At 38.4% G+C, this 18,701-nt stretch overlaps 1 protein-coding gene across 1 annotated transcript in view; it reads right to left on the bottom strand.

Moving 5' to 3' along the window:
- LOC126198896 (electron transfer flavoprotein-ubiquinone oxidoreductase, mitochondrial) overlaps nucleotides 1-18,701 on the bottom strand; it is a 118,676-nt gene that overhangs the window by 43,661 nt on the left and 56,314 nt on the right. The window contains exons 8-10 of the mRNA XM_049935515.1: nucleotides 18,086-18,288; nucleotides 10,653-10,832; nucleotides 7,974-8,195 (exon numbers count right to left, since the gene is read on the bottom strand). Of these exons, the coding sequence (XP_049791472.1) occupies nucleotides 7,974-8,195; nucleotides 10,653-10,832; nucleotides 18,086-18,288 (605 nt within the window). The remainder of the gene's footprint in view (nucleotides 1-7,973; nucleotides 8,196-10,652; nucleotides 10,833-18,085; nucleotides 18,289-18,701) is intronic.

Raw genomic sequence — 18,701 nt, 5'->3', positions numbered from 1 at the left:
CTCTAGATATTGCAATTCTTATAAAACAAAACATCCGTTAAAAAAAAAGAAAAAAATACATATATATATATATATATTTTTTAATAGAAAATATTAATATATTTTAATAGCATAATTTTTATCTTCAAATATGTATAATAAATAAACTTGCTGCAAAAAATTCATGATGTTATCTAAAAGAGTTTTTAAGATAAGCAAATTTAAAGTTTTGAATACAAATTAAATTGACCATTTCCGAAGGTTCAGAAAACGCAAAACATAAAAACTTTAAAAATTTATAAAAAAAAACTGTAAGAGATACAGCAAAAAAAAAAAAAAATTGCATGTGTTGTCAGGATGGTATTAGAACCATTTGAGCCAAATTTCATGAAAATCTTAGGAGGTGGGTGTAAAATTTATTTTTTATTGGGTGATTTGATACGGAATGACCCGTGAGTGAGACAGGGTCGTAGCCTATCCCCAATGTTATTCAATCTGTATATTGAACAAGCAGTAAAGGAAACAAAAGAAAAATACGGAGTAGGTGTTAAAATCCATGGAGAAGAAATAAAAACTTTGAGGTTCACCAATGACATTGTAATTCTGTCAGAGACAGCAAAGGACCTGGAAGAGCAGCTGAATGGAATGGACAGTGTCTTGAAAGGATGATATAAGATGAACATCAACAAAAGCAAAACGAGGATAATGGAATGTAGTAGAATTAAATCGGGTGATGCTGCGGGAATTAGATTAGGATATGCGACGCTTAAAAGTAGTAAATGAGTTTCGCTGTTTGGGGAGCAAAATAACTGATGATGGTCGAAGCAGAGAGGATATAAGATGTAGACTAGCAATGGCAAGGAAAGCGTTTCTGAAGAAGAGAAATTTGTTAGCATCGAGTATAGATTTAAGTGTCAGGAAGTCGTTTCTGAAAGTATTTGCATGGAGTGTAGCCATGTATGGAAGTGAGACGTGGGTGATAAATAGTTTAGACAAGAAGAGAATAGAAGCTTTCGAAATGTGGTGCTACAGAAGAATGGTGAAGATTAGGTGGGTAGATCACATAACTAATGAGGAGGTGGTGGTGGTGGTGGTGGTGGTTAGTGTTTAACGTCCCGTCGACAACGAGGTCATTAGAGACGGAGCGCAAGCTCGGGTTAGGGAAGGATTGGGAAGGAAATCGGCCGTGCCCTTTCAAAGGAACCATCCCGTCATTTGCCTGAAACGATTTAGGGAAATCACGGAAAACCTAAATCAGGATGGCCGGAGACGGGATTGAACCGTCGTCCTCCCGAATGCGAGTCCAGTGTGCTAACCACTGCGCCACCTCGCTCGGTTAATGAGGAGGTATTGAATAGAATTGGAGAGAAGAGAAATTTGTGGCACAACTTGACTAGATGAAGGGATCGGTTGGTAGGGCATATTCTGTGGCATCAAGGATCAAGAATTTAGTATTGGAGGGCAGCGTGGAGGGTAAAAATCGTAGAGGGAGACCAAGGGATGAGTACACTAAACAGATTCAGAAGGATGTAGGGTGCAGTAGGTACTGGGAGATGAAGAAGGTTACACAGGATAGAAAAGCATGGAGAGCTGCATCAAACCAGTCTCTGGACTGAAGACCACAACAACAACAACAACAACAACAGTTTTCAGCTAAATTTTTGTAATTTTGACCGGTAAGAACCAATACTCTAACAAAGGGTATTACTCTATCTCACCACTTCAGAATAATACTGCAGCAATAAAACATGAACAAGAGAAAAAAAAAAAAAAAAAAACGAAAATAAAACTTAAGTTGCAAAGGAAATGCACCATATACAACAACAAAACACATTACTCAAACAAGCATCTGTCAACAACAAAATGTGTCAAAGGCTGTAGGAAGACTATACAATGCTGCATAACAACAAATTGTCTCTGATGAGCGTGACTTCACAACTGTTTACATTAGATTCGTTTGAGCAGTTGCGAGCGAGCTCATGCATATGTGCAGTTGAGTCGCGTATGAGTAGTACCTTCTCCCGGTTCTGGCTACAGAAGTGTGGCTGTTAGTTGTATAAGCTAAGGTGACCATATTTTTGGAAGCTGAAGCTGGTACTAACATGGGTGCCCATCTTACAGGGTGGCAGTGCCCCCCCCCCCCTCTCTTTTCAGAAGTTGGTGTGTGTGTGTGTGTGTGTTGGGGGGGGGGGGGGAAGAGAAGAAGAGAGAGAGAGAGAGAGAGAGAGAGAGAGAGAGAGAGAGAGAGAGAGAGAGAGGCCCCCCATGCAAACTATGATAGGGGTGTCCTTGACAAGAAAATAGAGCGTGCAAATGATCTCGTAGTTGGATTAAAAAGTGGAAAGTTCAGCTCATATGCGCAATAATATCGCCTCACACCATAAGGAAATGGAGTAGAAGGAGAAAGTACATTTTCCAGATGAGATGTGTACATTTGTGTGTTTATTAAGTGACCCTACCGTTAATTGCCTTTTACCAGTTATCTGGTGGTTTTTTTGTCCAATTTGTGGAGAAACACCAAGTCTGCGTGGAAGAACTCTTTAAGACAGCGTTCCCCAGGTGAAGGGTTGCGACCTGGCACTGGGACACGAAAATAAAATACTGGGTTGCACAAATATCTCCTTGTCGTAATTGATAGTTCACAATTACTTAATCACATTTTAGTAATAGAAAGTTAATTTAAAAAACCTAGTTTCTGAAGGGAATCATATGACAGTTGCACGTTACATAGAAGTTGTACTCATTCTAGTAAATAATGAAATTGCGCGTCGTTAGGATACTTTACTGATGATCGTACTGCGTTTGGCCTAACGCTGAGGCTCACAAAACCAAGAGAATTTCAGAGAGAGTACAACATAGGTTCATTCCTGTACAAGATAGCAACTCTTATCAAGGAGCATTTACTGGGACTGTACAGTGAACACTAATTTAAAATAATATTTTCCTTCAATATACAGCAACTGAAAATGGATAAGGAACCTATTTTCCGTCAATTTAGAATTCTGTAATTTGTCAGATTCAAATGTTGACTCGTTAACTGTGATGATGTGTGACAGATTTTTGGATATCTTGTCAAGAGGTCTCGCTTTAGCATAATAAGCGATGAAATTTCTAATGCCTGTAGATTCGATACATAAGTGTAAATCAGGGTTTTCAACATCGGTGCTCCTGAAGAAATAAATAGGCCCCTATAAACCGAATGGAAACTGAACCAGTCCTAAGGATAAAGATAACGTCTTTTGAACCGAATTTGGCATTCATAGTTAAAAATAAACTGCTACATACTTCTCACTAGTAGAGTACAGCTAAGGTTATTTAACTATGAAACTGTAATTATTATTTTGTTGTTAAAAGTTGATGCTTGAAGTACATTGAATGCTGGGCAGACTTTAGAAAGTGTTTTAATTTGCTTCATTATCAGCCAGACAAGAATTTTAGCTTTTTGTCTCCTGTAAGTACTGTTGGGGGTTTTGGTGGCATCATTAGATATGTTAATCGTGTCAGTTGTGCTCATTTTCTCATTGTTGCCAACATGATTAGATCTAACAATTTTTGCATTATAGCTGCCTGACAAAGTGTTGTTACAATAACAAGTTGAATTTTATTTCATATTCTTTGCTACTTACCAGTACTGTATATGGAAATAACACTCTCTGTAGTGCCAAGTCACTTTTTTTAAAAAGTTCTCTTGCGCGGGCTGTGGGGGAGAAGAGGCAATGCAGTAGGGTAGGGCTGAAAATGTTTCCTCATGGAGAGCTCACGCACTTCAAGAGTGTATCTCCTCTGTGCCAAGACTGTATTCTCACAAGTGTTGGCATCAGTGTGGCAAGGCAGGAGAAGAACTAATGGTGGGGGCGGTAGCCCTTTCAAATGTTCTACTGTATACCAAAAAAGAATTTTCAGAGATTCAGAGGGAGGGAGGGTGGGGGGGGGGTGGGGGGGGGGCAGGACAACCTCTGCTTTAAGACATATTAACAATTAAAAAGAAAAAAAAAGCTCTGTTTCCATTACCATTAGCGACACACTGTACACATTTTTCTTTCAAAACTAAAACATTTGTGTGTGCACTTTTCTCTTAGTTTATTCCAAGTGGGAAAATAAAAAATTTTGTTTCAACATGTCCAGATGACTTCCATACCTGTTCCCGACGTCCAAAACCTGTAAATCACACGTATTTGCTAAGAATGTTTTCGTATCTAGCTTTATGCAGAAACTCGTTAACTCACATTTGGCACCATTGGCCAGTTCGTTCGTACTAAATAACTCGTAGTTGGTAGGCAACGTGTTAAGCTCTAAAATCCGGCACTATGTAACTTGATGTCGCTCTTATGAATCGTATTATATAGCTTTTTATCAGGGGACCTAGCGTAAAACTTCTTTACTTAAAATTTAGCTGGTGAAATTTGGACTGCTGTACAAACTTTCATGGAACATAGCTAAGAACCCTTCTCATTAAACCAACTGTCAAATAAAGAAACTGCATTAAAATCAGAACTTTTGTTTGGAAGTTGTGATGCCACTGACATATACACACAGCTCTGGCATCCCTGCGTCACTTCCAATGGGAAGAGCCCACTTCGATTTGCGTGGGTGTGTCATATATCACAATAGAAAAAATTTGTTGCACTCAGAGACGATCCATAGCAGTTGAGGGTTAATTAAAAGCGGAGTTACCACACTGTTTGTGACACTGAAATTTGAATTATCAGGGCTACCGCTAGGAAACTCCAGCTCAGTAATACCAACTTCAGCACAATTATTATTGAAGGTCTCGAGCTTGAATGCATCAGTAGACAGATGATGATGATGATGATGATGATGATGATTGGTATGTGGGGCACTCAACTGCGAGGTTATCAGTGCCCATACAAATTCCCAACCACTGCTCAGCCCAATTTCGCCACTTTCACGAATGATGATGAAATGATGAGGACAACACCCAGTCATCTCGTGGCAGGGGAAAATCCCTGACCCCGCCGGGAATCGAACCTGGGACCTCGTGCTCGGGAAGCGAGAACATGACCACGAGACCACGAGCTGCGGACGCATCAGCAGACAGGTCATGTAAATGCATTTTATAATGTGGTATGTTAGGTTCGGGATATGATATGGAAAGTTAACTTGTTGAAACATCCCATGACCGAGACTTAGATTAGATTTGTAAAAACCAGAACATTTAGATGTCCTGGCTGAATCCGGGTCGGGACAGGGGGACACGGCTCCAAAAACCAGAACTGGCACACAGCAAAACAGATCAGGGAAATGATTGAGGCGTTCAGTTGGGAAATACTAGGGCATGCAGCCTATTCTCCAGACTTGGCTCCATTCAACTATCATCTATTTGCATCACTAGGACACGCTCTCACTGAACAACGCTTCAATTAATATGAAAATGTAGTGTATCAAAATAGCTCTCTGACTGGTTTGCTTCAAAAGAATAACTGTTTTTTTGGCGTGACATTCACAGCCTGCCGTAGAGGTGGGAGAAATGTATAAATAGCAATGGGGATTATGTTGAATAAAATATTGTTTATCAGTTTCAAACAACAGACGTGTAATTATTGCAACCAAATTCCAGTTTCAAACTTCTACACCTGTTAAGTACATAACTTTTTTGTCCCTGGTATTCTGACTATCACCATTTGACCCTTAATTACTGTGAACACACACGCTAACATTTCTACATCTGCAGATGCACTGAAACCAAACTTGTAATTAACTGTGACTTGTACAGCAGCTTTTTACTCACTAAAATACAAAAAAATTGTGATATTTGCAATGTTTAGAGCATCAGCATTGGTAACAATGAAATTTAAGCAAAAATTACCTGCTAGCACCACATGTAGACTGTAATGGTTATGAAGTAAATGAAACACTAGGTGTAAAATTTGTTCGTTCCAGTTGTAGTCAACTGATAATCAACATGCTCAATGATCAGCATGTTTTGCTCTTAGGAGTGTCTCTCATTCTGTTGGCCTAAAGATAAGGTTATTGGTTTATTTTGCATGTTTTTGCTCCCTGTCGTGTCATGGAATTTGGTTTTGTGACCTTGTAGTACTTTAGTAAATGAAGTAGTTCTACTTATTCAGGAAAAGTGAGCAGCAATAATATTGTGTAAAGCAGATAAGAGTGCATGTTGCTAGAGGTTTATTACAAAACTTTTCTTTCTTACACTTACTTGAATTACAGTACTCCTAAATGGTTTGTGCCTCCTTAATGGTTTTTGTTGCTGATAATAAAAATCAGTTTCAGCTAACTACGATTTGCACAATCACCATACAAGGTACAAAAATAATTTTCATGTAGACTTTGTCTCCCAGTTTGGGGGTCAGAGTGGAGGGTATTTACTCTGGTGGAAAAGTATTCAATAATCTCCCACCCAACATAAACCAAGAAATTTGGAATCGTAATCTTTTCAGAAGATAATAAAAAATATACTCCATTAGACAGTCTTATCAGATTATCTAGATTCAAAGATTGAAAATGCCTGTTAGCTCCCGGCCAAGTAACAGTGTTCATTTTAAAACTGCATAAAAAATAATAGTGAACTTTAAACTGCCCTCTGTAGTTACTAATTTCCTCGAAAAATACCAATGTAATCAAATGACTATACCAGCAAACGAGAAACAGCACCTATTTAATACAATTGAGGGAGTAACATCTTTTTTTCAGATTAGTGGTCGTCTTATAATTTACAACAGTGCCCATCATACATTATGTCCAAAGACACCTCTGTGCAGAGAGAGTTAGGGGTGGGGAGAGGGGAGTTTGTAAGGGATTATTTTTCTTATGCATGGGAGCAGAGAGAGGGCAACCACTTTCCCTGTTGCAGGCCTTGCAAAGTGTTGCAGCAGACAACAATGAATAAAACTGTATCGCCACTGAAGTTGCCCCCTTTACAGTCAGGAGGAGAGCTTGTACCACTGGTCTGTGCTGTTCATTGCAAGCAGTCTTGTGAAAGACAAAATTTCACTGGCTGCCAGGATTTAGTAGATAGGGGAAGTTTGTTATTGGACTGCCTTCCACTGTGTCTTGCACTACATGTTACATTCAGCTGGTGAGAATACAAAACTATTAAGTGCCACAAAGATAGTTTATTGTTAATACAGTGTACACTTTAAGCCTCTGAGAGTTGCTTCACTTTTTATTAATGTTTATCTTTTACTTGTGAAGCATCACCAATGGTACCATGTGGGCATACAGCCCCCCCCCCCCCAGCCCCCCCCCCTCGCCCCCCCGTAAGATGGCGTAAGGCTGTTGCACTGAACAAGATTATGTTGAAAACTCAGGTCTTGTAGCCAGAAGATTGGGGAATAGTGTAGTGTACTGGAATCCAGAATAAAACCAACCTGCTTTCAGAAAAAAATTGATTTATCACTTACCGAACGCTGCTGAATTCGAGACATCTAACCATTTCCAATTTGAAAATACATGTGTAAAATATGATTTCTGTGAGTCAATTTTCTGACACTCTCGTATGGTTCATCTGCTAACATCCCTTCTTTCATAAAGAGAGAGATATTAGGTGAAATATATTTAATATGAATTGTTTCCCTCTGCATTTTAGCAGCCATTAGCCTTCCATCAAATTTGTGTGTTTTTGTTTCTTTCATAAAGAAGGTAATTCATTGTTGCATGTCACTGACATTATTCTCCAAACCTCCAGATTTTTAGTATTCATAAGCAGTGTTAACAGTAGAAATTCCTGGATGGATAATGCATAAAACAAAGGAAAGGCAACCACACAACTGTAGCTGATTGATGTGTGGCACATAGAAACGCAACAGAAACAGTATTTTACTAGCTTTCCAGCTCTTTCTCTTTCTCTACTAGTAGAAGTCCACACATTCAGGCACACACACACACACACACACACACACACACAGACTATAGGCTGCTGCTGTTCCATTTTTCTGTGTGGCATGCATCAGTCAGCTATAGATGAGTGGTTGCCTTCACATTATTTCACTTACTGAGAAAATATTTATGATTACCTGCTGGACAAAAGCGACCCTCAGGACCATCAAAAATGGCAAGATTTCGTTTAACAGGCACTGTATCATCACGCAATGTCAGGTGTGGTGGTTGGTCACCTTCATGATTAGTTCCAGTCAGAGCTACTGATGTTAGCAAGTCAAAACTCACTTCACCGTCTGGTTTAGGGTACTCCACAGGCTTGCATTCTGAAGCTGGTTTCAGTCGTTTCCAGTCAGGATCTTAAAAGAAAAAGATCAGTTTTATCATTTTGTTCAGCTTAGTTATGTGAAAGTAAGTGAGGATTATACCAATGGAAAAGTCAGGGAGGAATATAGTCACATTTAAGAGGATACAAAATCATTAAAGACATAGAAACAGCAACAATACTGAGCAGCAGACAGATATCTAGGAGATAATAAACTGCTTTCCAAAAAACACACGTTTTTTGTCTCATGCTGCTGAGGATCAAGGGGTAAATTATGAGCTTGGTAGTTGGCATGGAAGGCTGGAGCAGGAGGTGGAGTGGAGAGAGTGAGGAGGCCTTACTTCCCTACCCCCCGACTCCTCCTGCCCCGACCACCACTCACTCACAGCAGCAGACAGGTAGCTGCTCCCTCTCCCTCTCACCCCAATCAGTTTTACCTGTTTATTGTCCTTTTCTGCACGTTTATGTATGGTTCAATGCCTGTTCTATTAGCTGAGTACAGATCTATCCCGACATTACTAAAGAGTAAGAAGTGTTGTCTCAAGTCATAGTATTTGTACATACAAGTGTGTAGATGCAAAAAGAAATTCATGCATAAGTTAATGGGATTATTCAATTTCAGCAAAATACCTGTAAGGATACTACAATTAGATGTAGATAGAATGATAATACTATTTGACAAGCAACACAAGGCTGTTGCACTGAACAAGATTATGTTGAAAACTAAGGTTTTGTAGCCAAAAGAGAGAGGAATAGTATAGTATACTGGAATCCTCACCATAAAACCAACCTGTTTTCAGAAAAAACAGATTCATTACACGCGGCATAATATAACAAAAAAATTTAATCCATTGGAATGAGAGGAGAGGATTAGAGGAAACAAGGATAATCAAAAATTTATCACAGTAATTGGCATACTTGGCCATTTTACATTTTTATTTAAAGGAGTCATATATAAATGTTAAATATTCATAAAAATTCTAATACAAAAAAAAAACACCAGAAGGAATTATCTGAATGGGATGGAAATCAGTAGATGTGATGCACAAGAAAAGACAAACAAATGAGCACAATTTCAGAAACATTGGATGATTTATTCAAGAGAAAGAGCTTCACAGATTGAGTAATGTGTTGGTACACCTCTGGTTCTTATGCAAGCAGTTATTCAGCTTGGCACTGATTGACGGAGTCGTTGAATGTCCTTTCATGGCAAGCTATCCTAGGCTTACATTTCAGCAAGATAATGTCTGCCCGCACCCAGTGAGAGTTTCTACTGCTTGCCTTCGTGCTTTCAAAACCCTACCTTGGCCAGCAAGGTCACTGGATCGCTCCCAATTAAGAAAAATTAGAGCATTATGGGCCAGGCCTTCCAACCATCTCAGGATTATGACGATCAAACACACCACTCTGATAGCAATTGGCATGATATCCCACAGGAGGACAACCCACAACTTTATCAACCAATGCCCAGCTGAATAAAAGCTTGCCTAAGGACCATAGGTGGGCCAACGCATAACTGACTTGCTTAGTTCGTGAAGCTCTTTCGAATAAATGATCTAACATTTCTGAAATTATAATATTGTATTTGCCTATATACGTTCATCACATCTCACAATTTCCATCCCATTTGGATAACTCCTTCATGGTGCATTTTATTTATTTATTTTAGGATGTATGAACAAAAACACACACAACAATTATATAACTGAATATCTAGGTCTCTTAGGTTGTCCACAGAATGTGGTATCACCAAATGCAGTTCACCGAGTCCATAGGAAGTTTTCATAATCACTTAGGTGCACGCCAGGGTATTTTTAAATCCCCATTCGTACAAACAAATTTTTCTAACAATATCTTTTTTCTGCTGTATTTTTGAACTGGCTCTTAAAAGTAAGCCAATTCTTTCAGAAAAATGTCTTGGAGTGTAAGTTTCCTTGTAAATTAATGGTAGTAGTAATCAGTTTAGTGTACAGTGAGAGATGGTAAAATAGGACGAGAGAGAAAGCAACACTGGAAGATGACAATATAAATACGATGAAGAACTGACAATTTAAACAAAGTAAAAAGGACAGTTGACAGGAGGATAAATAAAATGAAAGTCGAAAGGAACAGATAGTGAGAGGTAGATAAAAAAAGTATAAATTGAAGGAAAGAGAGGCAGGAAATAAAAGAAATCAGAAGACATCAAACATGAAAAAAATGAAAAAAAAAGAAAATGTGATTGTTTGTTGAGCTGGAATAAAAGTCATTACTATTGTGCTGCAGAGTTTGTTCTTAAATGGGATACTGTCTACTACCAATATAGACCCTGTTGAAACACGTCATTCAGTACTTCAGGTGTTTTTGACTATAGGTGATTAGTGTAACACAATGTATAATGAACATAAAATTTACCAAAGTCTTGGCATTAGGCAATAAAATCAACAGAAAATTTGCAACACCACTCATTATTGCTAAGAATATCAGATTTAAAAAGAAACTGTATACTGACCACCATGACTGAATGTCCACGGTTCTCGGCCTCCAATCACCAAACTGAAGCCAGAGTACATTAACCCTCCATATAATCCCAGTGGATTATGGAATGATGGGCGTATATTTCTTACACTTTTTAAATCTGACCAAATCCAACTATTCTTAATTTTATCCTCATAAGATTTTGGTTCAATGCCTGTAACAGAATGAAATCTCCATCTGATCATAGTATAACATTGTGGTACAATTCTGTGAACTAAACTTTTACAAAGTATTAAGTAATACATAACAGTGAAAGCCATAAATTTTATACATGTGCGATATAGTAGTGGTACCCGTATTCACCAAAAGATGACATAGTGGATTCAAAAGTGTAGGATAGGAATGCAGGATGCTTGGGCTACACCTGTGATACATGGGTACTGGAGCTGGTGAGGTGCAGCGCATGAAGAAGATGATGTGGAAGCATGGCTTGGTATGAGACGATACGGTAGAGGGAGGGAAATTGTTGGATACGGGGCAAGGGGGACAACAGTGTACTGGAGACTGACGGATTTTTTATATCTTGGGTAAGCACACAAAAACTTTGGTGGCAATACTGTGCACCTCATTTTGTGCTAAAGAAATCTTCATTTGGAGTGATGAACATCATTTTTTTTCTAGTATTGTAATTATGTGCACCATTGTTCCTTTTCAACTGTGGTGGATTATTCACGCCAAACTTCATGAGAGAATAGGTATACTGTGAAGCAGTAGTCAAAATGCCTAACTTCTGAAACAGATGTCTACAAGATGACTGTGGGCGAGCACCACATATTTTTAAACTATGTTTTTGAGACATTAACATTTTCTTTCCTAAGGACAACTTACCCCTGAACTTTATGCCATATGACATTATTGGATGAAAATAAGCAAAATATTTTAAATTACTGATATGTCTCTACGCAAGATTTGCAATGATTCTGGGTGGAAATGTGGGTAAATTGAGTTATTTAAAGGCTTCAAACCCTTGTTCATTCCAATTTAAATTATCATCTGTATGTATGCCAAATATTTTGAAGTTTTTACCCTACTTATTATTTCCTCACAGTGTGTTACATTTATTGCTGGTGTAGTATCTCTAGATGTGCAAACAGAATGTGCTGTGTCTTTCTGGAATTGAGAGTGAGACCATTTGCAGAAAACCACTCAGTAATACTTCTGAGAACATTATTTACTACTGTAAAGCAATGTAACTGACAAGCAGTGCCTGTTTATATTGGTAAGTTAACCTTTTTATTTGATGGACAATGTAATAAACAAAATCACAAGGAGAAAAAACGTCCTGGTAGAATTACTGTTGCGAAGCCCTTTATAAACCCGATAATCAGAAAGAAAGGCCTCAATGCTTGAACTACATTTCATATTCTCTGGCGAGTCTATTTTTGAACGGCTCTTTATTGTAGTGCATGTTTATGTGCGGACTGCACAGAATGAGTATATTATCCAGATTGTAGTCCTCCATCTGTGCAGAACAGGAGAATGACAGGGGTCTGTAATCATTTGGGTAACAATATTGAGGTTTTAAGTGGGCTAACAGTGACTATTCTCAGCCAGTGGTGCAGTTAAGTTCCTAACAGGGAATGCATTTGTTGATACAGTTGCTTCATGAGCATATCTTTGCTGCCCTTCCCCCCCTCCCACTATCAAAAGATTTGGGTATGATGAATCCATTATGCTTTGTATTAGGAGAAAACAAAATAGTGTATGATATATAAGACTTGCATATCGAGATGGAGACTGACTGCTACATATTGTGCCACTTCATTGATGGCACTGTCAAGAGCCTGTCACATGGAAATGACCACTGTTGATGAATTATATTTAAAGAGGTGCATGGCACTCAAAATGGCAGCACTGTTCTCCTCACCATTGTACTTCCTGCAGTTCACCATTGAGTATTATTTAGACTTTGAATTTCCCTTACCCCCTCTCTCACTCAACTTCTTTCATAGCTGCATTCACCTGCTTATTGAGGGACTTTGCATTTATCTCAGTTTTGAGTGGCTTACAACTTGGCAGACTGCACTTATTTACAATGAATGACTTGGTTTGTCTTGTAATTCTCAATGCCGTTTTCTATACATCATGGGTGTCTGTTGGTGAATGAAGTGTGTGAGTAACAACATAAAACAGAGTCCACTATTGCACTCTAGCAACTATCGATGAACTGGACTAAAGTTTTATTCACCTCGGTGAGCACCATTCATGATCCGTATGCATCGATCCCCAAATATGTTCTGGTTTTTTGGCTGTCCGAGGTGACTGAAAACAAAACCAACTGCTACATGTGGGATGAGACAACAGCAAATAGGGAGTCTATAGAGGTGGCTTCATGTCTGTGGGATTTTTTTTTAAAAAATCATGCACAAGGAAAACCGACAACCCTGTATTCTGATACATGTGGGGGAAAGAACACAAATGCCAACATGAGCACTGTGTGTTTGCTTGCAGTGAATACACTGGACATTATTCCAACTATCGACCAATGCTTTCTTGAGCCTGGACATTCACAAATGGAAGTAGACTCAGTGCAAGTGAGCATCGAAATAAAAAGTAAATATGTGGATGTTTTTGATCCCATTGGCGGGTATACAATTGTAAGAATGACCTCCAACAAGTATAGAGTGACAGAAATGAATAGCATTCAAATTTTAGATTTCAACCAGCTTCAGAAGAAAATAATTCGGAATAGGAAAACTGCTGAAAAAGGAGAAACTATGAAATGGCTTAAAATTGTTTGGATGCAATATAGGAAAGATCAGCTTGACATGATGTTTTTCAAGTATTCCTACGATGAGCGTGAATTTCAAGTTTTGCACACCAAGGAAAGAGATGGCTTGCAAAATTCTTCAAATTCAGGACCTGAAGACAATACTCTATGTGCCCAGCATGTGACAGTCCTCTCTGCATAAGTAAAGACAAGAAAAAAAGATCATATGGATTTATGTAATAAGGGTATTATACCTTCTAGGTGTCACTCATTATATCAAGGACTCAATGCTGCTAACGATTTAGAAAATGAGGAAAACGTGAAAGAATCACAGGAATAGACTTCCTGTTTATTTTCTGTTTTATTTGTCTCCTTTATTATTGTTGCTAGTTCATCACCTTAGCTATTTCATATAAACCACTAATTTTGGCTCATTTAAATATCTGTGTTGTATTATTCTTGAAACAGTAAGCCAAAAACAGATGTGAGGGAGCACTGTGTTTTGTTAAAATGATTTCCTATGTTTGTTATGCGAAGATTAAAAAACAAAATATTATATCTGTTACCTGTTAATTATTTAGTGTAAATTCAGTGTTACTGCAGACAATTAATGCAAAGTGAAAATAATAATGGCTTTTATGTATTCTCCATCATATACTGATGATAAACTTCCTGACAAACAGTTCTCTTGCTTATAGTACTCATTAACTAGCACTGACACACATTCCCATAGCTTGTTCTGTGTCACCTGTATTTATAAATACATTATGAACACAACTGCAATAATCTTTCATATGATAATATTGCTTAAAGCTGCATATTATTTGTTTGATGTTCACATGTCATACAGCAGCAGCCATTAAGTAAAGGATCGGACAAATGTAACTACGTGCATAATTTCATAAAAATTTCATTAACGTTTACCGAGTGACTAGAATATGTAACACCTAGTAGAAAACAACAGTTAATGAAATAGGCCTATACTTTTTATTTACCATAGTTTGTGAAAAACTATTATAATTTACTCAGTTCTTTGAGCAAAAACTTTAAATCGAATTATCTCAAAAAAACTGTTTTTGCAGTTAGGTTTCTTTGATACTAAATGGGTGATATGTATTGATAAAATACATTATATTTGTTTAGAGAGGACCAGTGCACTTGTAGAATGGAGACTTGGTTTCTATTATGGACTCTGGAACAAAATGTGTCAAGTGAGTTTCAAATTTCTATGTGTATTCTCACCTAATTCTCAGAAATTGTCGGAAACCAAGTGAAGCATTTGTCCAATTGCCTCATTCAAACAGGGTGAATATATGTTTTTTTCGCCCCCACCCCCTGGAAGTCTTGAGAAAATGCAGCAAAGAAAAATTAAAATATACATTTTTTGAACGGTTGCAAAATTCCCATTGCGATTCTACTATTTTAATAGTATAATTTGTATTTAGTTAACCTGTAGCAGTTTATTTAGCTTTGCATGGCACCAATGACCATGTTGTCAACAACCCCATCTATATTACCTCTCAAACATAGCATGGAAATTTCTGGCAGAATGTAAATAACATGCATGCACGCACACATGTCCATGCCCTTGTGGGCTGACAAGTCAACGCCTCTGATATTAGGCGAGTGGTTGGTCTCCTAATCTCTCCACTACCATTACACAGCTCTAAATTGTTGATATACCCCTTGTATAACAGAGCCATTCACTGCCTTCCTTGCAACACTCACATACAGTAAGGAGTATTAAGCACAAACAGGTTGAAAATGAGTGACCAATACTGACCACTGACATTTTTCTGCAGACTTTCACAGGAGGACTACCTTTCCACTCTCTTTCACGTACAGAATGTTTTCAAAGTCTTCTGCACGAATACATATATGGCATGTGTAGCAGATGTAGGCACTGCATAATAATTTATTTTGATGTTTCTGATAAAAATACATAGCGTGACATCATATACAACATATTTCACTACAAATTTAATTAAAAGTTCAGCATATTCCTGCAGTGGTGACATACTGTCGCAGAACGTGAACGAAAGTTTTGTCCTGTTCATCTACAGTTAATTCGTCATTGTATTTTTTTAGATTATTTTCACAATTTCCAGCTGTGAAGTTCAACAACCATCTCACTTTTTTGGGCCTTTCTTGGCTTTTTTGTTTTAGGTAATTGCTCCATTTCTTTTTGGGAAAAAAAGAAGTTACTGATTTAATTATTAGAGGTGCAAACTTAGGTGGGGCATACATGCAGCTGCCTATACACCTGCCCGGGTTTATGGGAGCTAACTTATTAATGCATTCCTATCCTGATATTTTGCTGACACCATCTGTTCCTATCAACCTATGGTCTTTCTTTTCTCTACTCAGCACACACTGAGTTCATCCAGCCCAGTGTGTGAGTAGCATGTGTGCATGAGCACTTCCACATTATTGCAACTAAACAAACACTGAATATGTCATACAGGCTTTTATAGCTAGCTAGGATGGAAAATGTATGCAAGATGGTAATGGGTTCCAAAATTTCAACAAATATTATTGAACTAGTGATGCTTCCCCACTTTGGACAGGTAGCACTAAGTACAGGGTGCGACAGAACCAACTAAGCACTTTTGAGCGATAACTGCTCAGCCATTGGTGGGGGAGGCAGTTTCACCAGGGCTCCCTTTGTTCTGTCAGTGAACCTATTTCAGTAATCAATATGGTTTGGATCAGAGCACATCAGGGCTTTATCGTGCGTGTGAATTTTTGTGATCGCGATGCAAAGAGCTTTTCAGTGACGGTTCAACATTTCACGCAACAATGCCATTCCCTCATGTGAACACAATTTGGTCCTGACTTAAGCAATTGGAGGAAACTGGTAGCACACTAAGAAAACTACTCATGGCCAACACAGGTCCATCAGAACACCAGAAAATGTGCAGCTGGTGAGAGCAGCGGTTGAGCAATTGCTAAGAAGTTCCGCTTGAAGGTATGATGTTCCACTGGGGATTTCAAACAACAGTTTGAGGAGGATGCTGCATTTTGACTTTAATTTCCATCCCTTCCAAATAATCATAGCTCACAAGAATTGAGAGCAGCAGGCTATACTGCCAAAAATCTGTGAGCAAATGCTTGTATGGATCCCTATGGCAGCAGCTTTCTTTAGCAGTGGCGAGGTACATTTGCACCTCAATGACATTGTAAATAAACAAAATTTTCACTACTGGGCTGAAAGTAACCCCAGAATTATTCACAAAAGACCACTACATTCTCCTAACACAACAACGTGGTGTGCTGTATTATACCTCTTTGAGGAGGAACATGTGAGTGTGACCACAAACTCTGGACATCATGTTTCAGTGCTCGCCAAATTTTTTGCACCCCAAAATGGAGAAGATTGTTGAAGAAGAGGGATAAGGGACTTGTGGTCCTACAGGATGGGAGCTCACTTAGCCCGAAATTCATGTTTTGAGAGAAATATTTCTGGGACATTTGGCTTTGTTAAGGGGTGATGTGGGGTGGCCTGTGCAGTCATCAAATTTGAGCTACCAGATTTGAGCATTTGTGACTTCTTTCTTTGGGGATATTTGAATGAAAAGATGTTTAAACATCACCCTCAAACCCTACCAGAACTAAGGGAGCAGATTATTGAAAGAGTGATCACCATATCCTCCATTTTGTGTAAATGAGCTGCTTAAAACTTCAGAGATTGTCCCCAAAAGTATACTGCTGCTAATGGCTGCCATCTTGAGGTCTTTATTTTCAACACTGAATGAATGTAAGATGGTATGAGCTACTAACTTTGAAAATAAAAACATTTTTCTCTACATACCCCAATTTCTTTTTTATAACTCTTCAAAAACTTCTTAACTGGTACTGCTACACACTCAACCTATGGCCAGATGACTTGTCCGACTGGTAATTGTGTTTACAGGCCACTGCGTAGAGTTATGATCAAAATTCAAAGAACTATGTTAGGTAACCAAATATCATCACTTTCACGTTACTTAAATTGTTTAACCAGGATTGTAACTGGTATTTGGGGTGACAACTTGTGGCAATGATGGAAGCTATGAGGTTCTGTCTGCCCCACTCCAGCACAAGTCCAGCATGAGCTACATTTTCTGTGTGAACTTTCCCTACGTTTCCCTCCACACCTCTTAAACATTAACTCTGTATCAAAATAATTTGTTCTGGTTAGGAATATATGATATGGCCTGCTTCACAGGTCAGAAGGCAAATATGGAGTTCTGCCATTCACCACTAGATGGCATTGGCATTGTTTTCACAGTATGGGGGACTGTACTTCATCATAATTTAGTCAATATGCACAAAATATTTATAAATTATATGCACAAACCTTCCTTGTGAATCAGTCTATTTATTAGTGAATGGCTCTGAGCACTATGGGACTCAACTGCTGTGGTCATAAGTCCCCTAGAACTTAGAACTACTTAAACCTAACCAACCTAAGGACAGCACACAACACCCAGCCATCACAAGGCAGAGAAAATCCCTGACCCCGCCGGGAATCGAACCCGGGAACCCGGGCGTGGGAAGCGAGAACGCTACCGCACGACCACGAGATGCGGGCAGTCTATTTATTAGTGAAATCTGTATTAAAATCCCAACAGTATTTCCTGATATTAGTACAAACATACAGATAGAAACCACAGTGGGGGAATTCATATACAAAGATGGGAAATGAAATATCTAACCTGTTGTTTCCGATGTTTCATCAAGTGCCTCAAAGATACTTTCTGCAGCAAGCATACCACTTTTCATCGCATAGTGAGTACCCTTTATTTTAGGAACATTTAAGAAACCTGCAGCGCAACCAATAAGGCATCCACCAGGAAATGTTAGCTTTGGTATTGCTTGAAATCCACCTTCATTCAAAGCTCTTGCACCGTAGGCTATCCTGCAAGAAGAAAAACATTTACCACAGGAAAAAATAAACACACAAAGAACAATTACAGTTCATACGAATGATCTAAGAGCTTTTTCTGTTCTACTTTTGGAATGACTTTCAAGAACACATATTATTAGTAATTATCTGTAAACCCTGGATAGTAGTAAGAAGAAACATGTTTTCAAAAACAAATTTAAAGAAGGATGATAACTGGAAAAGAAACAGAGAGCAGGGGGATAACCTGTGAGGTGATGACATATTTAGAAGATGGTATGATGTAGAGACTGACACTGCTCAAGAACCAAATATACTGTTTGGATACATAGCCTGAATATTTTCTTATGACATTGATGATAGTCTCTATGGCATTGGTCATCTATATACCAAAGAAGATAACAGCAAAGGGGTGCAAGCGCATTAGA

Source organism: Schistocerca nitens, chromosome 8 (assembly GCF_023898315.1).
Source record: "Schistocerca nitens isolate TAMUIC-IGC-003100 chromosome 8, iqSchNite1.1, whole genome shotgun sequence".
Taxonomy (NCBI): Eukaryota; Metazoa; Arthropoda; class Insecta; order Orthoptera; family Acrididae; genus Schistocerca; species Schistocerca nitens.
The sequence above is the reverse complement of the archived record's forward strand: the minus strand, read 5'-3'. Positions and strand labels throughout refer to the sequence as shown.